At 51.2% G+C, this 3,083-nt stretch overlaps 1 protein-coding gene across 2 annotated transcripts in view; it reads right to left on the bottom strand.

The window, feature by feature from the left end:
* The window catches only part of SOX5 (SRY-box transcription factor 5), a 274,532-nt gene extending 273,640 nt beyond the window's left edge, over nt 1-892 (bottom strand). The window contains exons 1-2 of one of the 2 annotated variants that reach the window (XM_031063130.1): nt 875-892; nt 280-377 (exon numbers count right to left, since the gene is read on the bottom strand). In XM_031063130.1, coding sequence (XP_030918990.1) covers nt 280-377; nt 875-883 — 107 coding nt within the window. In that variant the 5' untranslated portion in view covers nt 884-892. Of the gene's footprint in view, nt 1-279; nt 378-874 lie in introns of those variants that run through there. The other variant, XM_031063131.1, reaches the window with a different exon arrangement.
* Between the last annotated feature and the right edge of the window lie 2,191 nt (nt 893-3,083).

Raw genomic sequence — 3,083 nt, 5'->3', positions numbered from 1 at the left:
CAGCGCCGGGGGACGCGGAGGAGGGAGCACAGTCCTCTCCCTCCTGCCCGGCCTCCTGCCCGAGTTGCGCGCCCGGCCCCGCGTGTCCGTGTGCCCGCTGCCCATCCGCGCACACGCGCGCCGGCAGGCGAGCTCGGATGAATTAAAAAAATAATAATAGAAATAATAGAGCAATAACAAACAAAGCACGAAACAGAACGGGAGGGGAAAAAAATAAAAAAAGGGGAAGAGACACCCCCACACGCATACACACACCCCCGCCCCAACAACTCGACTCACCTTTCAAACTCCTGAGGTAAATCAGGGTCAGTTAGCATGCTGGAAAAGCACAATTTCCCTTTGTCACAGCAGCCACCTATGGTCGCCTCCAACTGAACCTGTCAAGTGAGTCCAAACCTTCTAAACCGATTGATTTTCTCTCTCGCTCGCTCTCTCCCTCCCTCCCTCTCCCTCCCTCCCTCCCGGCTCGCTCGCTCTGAGCGAGGGCTCCTTAAAGTAATTATCACTTGATCTGCATCTCTGCCTTAATTTATTTACTCTGGAAATGGGTCTACTGGAGAAAGAAGTTTACAAGTGACTTGAAAGAAACTGGGTAAAGTCTGAACTGAAAACAGCTGATCTGGAAATAAAGTCATCTTAGAAACCAATCAGAATGTGAATCAAAAGAACCCCCACAGGGAGGGGAAAAAAAAAAAAAAAAACAAAAAGCAGTCCGACAATCCACCTAAACCGGCGAACCAGGAGCAAATCCCCTGCGCTGAGGAAGATCAGTGGAGAAAGAAGATAAAACAAGAGCGGACTGATTAAATGGAAACAGTTATCAACTCCCCTATTTCAACTCCGAGAGAAGAGATTAAACACATAAAAATGTTACCAAAGGCATTTGTGCTCCGAAGAATTTTCATTCCTTTCCCCCCACCCTTCCCGGTCTCTGGCTTTCTCTCTCCCTCTTTCTCTCTCTCTTTGGGTAGGGGAAAGAAAAAAAAAAAAAAATCACACACACAACAATCAGGCATTGTTCTGAGGGAAGAAAAGCAACTTTGACAGATTGAAATATAGCAGAGGCCCCTTCAAGGAAACCTGTAAACAACTTGTCACTCACTCTGTCGGTCTCACTGTTAGCTCTTGCTTTCCACAAAGTGCTGCGAACCGTCCTGGCAACAAACCCAAAGTTTCCTCAGCTCCAAACTCCATCAAACAGCCCTGTTGTGTGCAAGGGAAAAGGTAGCCACATGCCAAAACAGCGGGCGCGCACACGAACGCACACACACGGATGTTCAAACAACAACAAAAATAAACTTTCCGTTCATCTGCTGCGGCTCTTCTCGTTTAATCACACCCCCTTTTTTCCTCCCCACTCTCCGGGCGAGCAGTAAAGCCCCCGGGTCGCGCTCCCTGCCACTCCCCTGCCCAGACAATCGCTGCTAACAAGGTGGACGAGGCGCGGAGCCCCTGGGCTGCCTGGCGGAGCGCAGCCTCCGCCGCACTCCAGTTACCCCGATGGAAATCTGCCGGGCTGGGAAGGCAGGGATCGGGATCGGGCCCCGGCATCCCCCCGGACACCGGCGCATCCCCGTGCGCTGGGCGGGCACGGCGCTCCCGGGGCAGCGAACGGGGAAACTCCCGAGCGAGCCGGGGGCATCAGCCGGGGCTGCTGTGCCCGCACAATGCCGCAACAGCCGGCCCCGGCCCGGCACTCCACTCCCCGCAAGGGCCGGCAGGGGAAAGGAAAAAAAAAAAAAAAAAATTGGGCGCCCTGTTCTTTCGCACACACGTGCGCGCACACCCACGCAGGAGCACGTATCTATACCCCATTCTTTCCAGTTCCCCTGCCCTCATTCTTTTCTCTCTCTCCCCCCCCGCTTTCATCTGCAGCTGGACAACATTAAGGGCCTTTAGAACCCACGTGGCTGTGACCCCACAGCAGTTTGATTAGGTCCATTGCCACCCCTCTCATCCCTGCCTCCCAGTGGCACGGAGATTGCAAGTTTACTTTTTGAAATATACACACATATTTGCACGGAGCATCCATAAAACTTTCGACGTTTTCATGCCCGCTGGCTTAAGAAAAATGCCAAAATAGAAAAAGCTTATTATTTTTAATATCCAACAGCTCCACTGTTTAATTTGCTGCTTTTCGCTCGCGGTGCACACGTTAGAAAGCAGCAGGCTCATGCGGAGGCCGGCCAGCCCAGCGCTGGTATAAAGGCATTGCCAGCTGGGAGCCAGGGCTGCTCCTTTCATCACCAGGAGCAATCCCACTCCCAAGTCGTGCTCAGCAGCAGCGGCAGCGCCCGGCCCGGCCCCGGCACACAACTTTGCCCGGGCACAAAGGAGATGCTGAGCAGAGGCACCTCCAGCCCGCCTTCCCCGGCAGCTCCTGGCATCACCGAGACCTCCTGGCTCCTCAGCGCGGGGCAGGGCAAAGCTGCTCCCTTCGGCAGCCCCCAGCAAACAATATTTGCCACAGAGGCCCATTCATGGGAGCCTGACAAACCTGTTAATGTCTACACGGGTTTTTCATTTGATTTTAGTGGCTATCCCTTTTAGGACAGCCAAGGCAGCAGATGATTAAAAAGAACAATTCCAAATACTTTCTCTTTCATCTGAGGGTCTCAAACCACGTTAAGTATCACATTACTCCTCTGCAGGTAATAAATATAATTAGGGCCGATTCCAAAACTTTATTTGTATTGAAAAGTATCTCACTCTGCAGGGGCTCCATTCAAATCAGCAAATCTCTGTGTGGAGTAGGAGGCTACTTAGTAAGAGAATTTGGCCTCAAATAAGGAAACTGAGATGCAGGCAGGCTTAGTAGCTTGCCCAAGTTGACACAGTTAGCCAACTCCAGCAAAAGGATGAAAAACAAAGACCCCACATGCCTCACAGTCAACCCTTATGCTGCTGAAACATAGATATATTTTTAATAAATATGTGTATTTGAGCTTTTTTCCCCCCACAGATTTTTTTACTTTTACTGTTTTGTTTACAACATGCTTCGTTTCTGTATTGCCGTTCTGTAGGGCCCCTCTTCTTGGTGTTTCATTTTCCCCTTGATGCACCACTGCCCATCCATAAATGCT

Source organism: Geospiza fortis, unplaced genomic scaffold (assembly GCF_000277835.1).
Source record: "Geospiza fortis unplaced genomic scaffold, GeoFor_1.0 scaffold292, whole genome shotgun sequence".
Taxonomy (NCBI): domain Eukaryota; kingdom Metazoa; phylum Chordata; class Aves; order Passeriformes; family Thraupidae; genus Geospiza; species Geospiza fortis.
The sequence above is the reverse complement of the archived record's forward strand: the minus strand, read 5'-3'. Positions and strand labels throughout refer to the sequence as shown.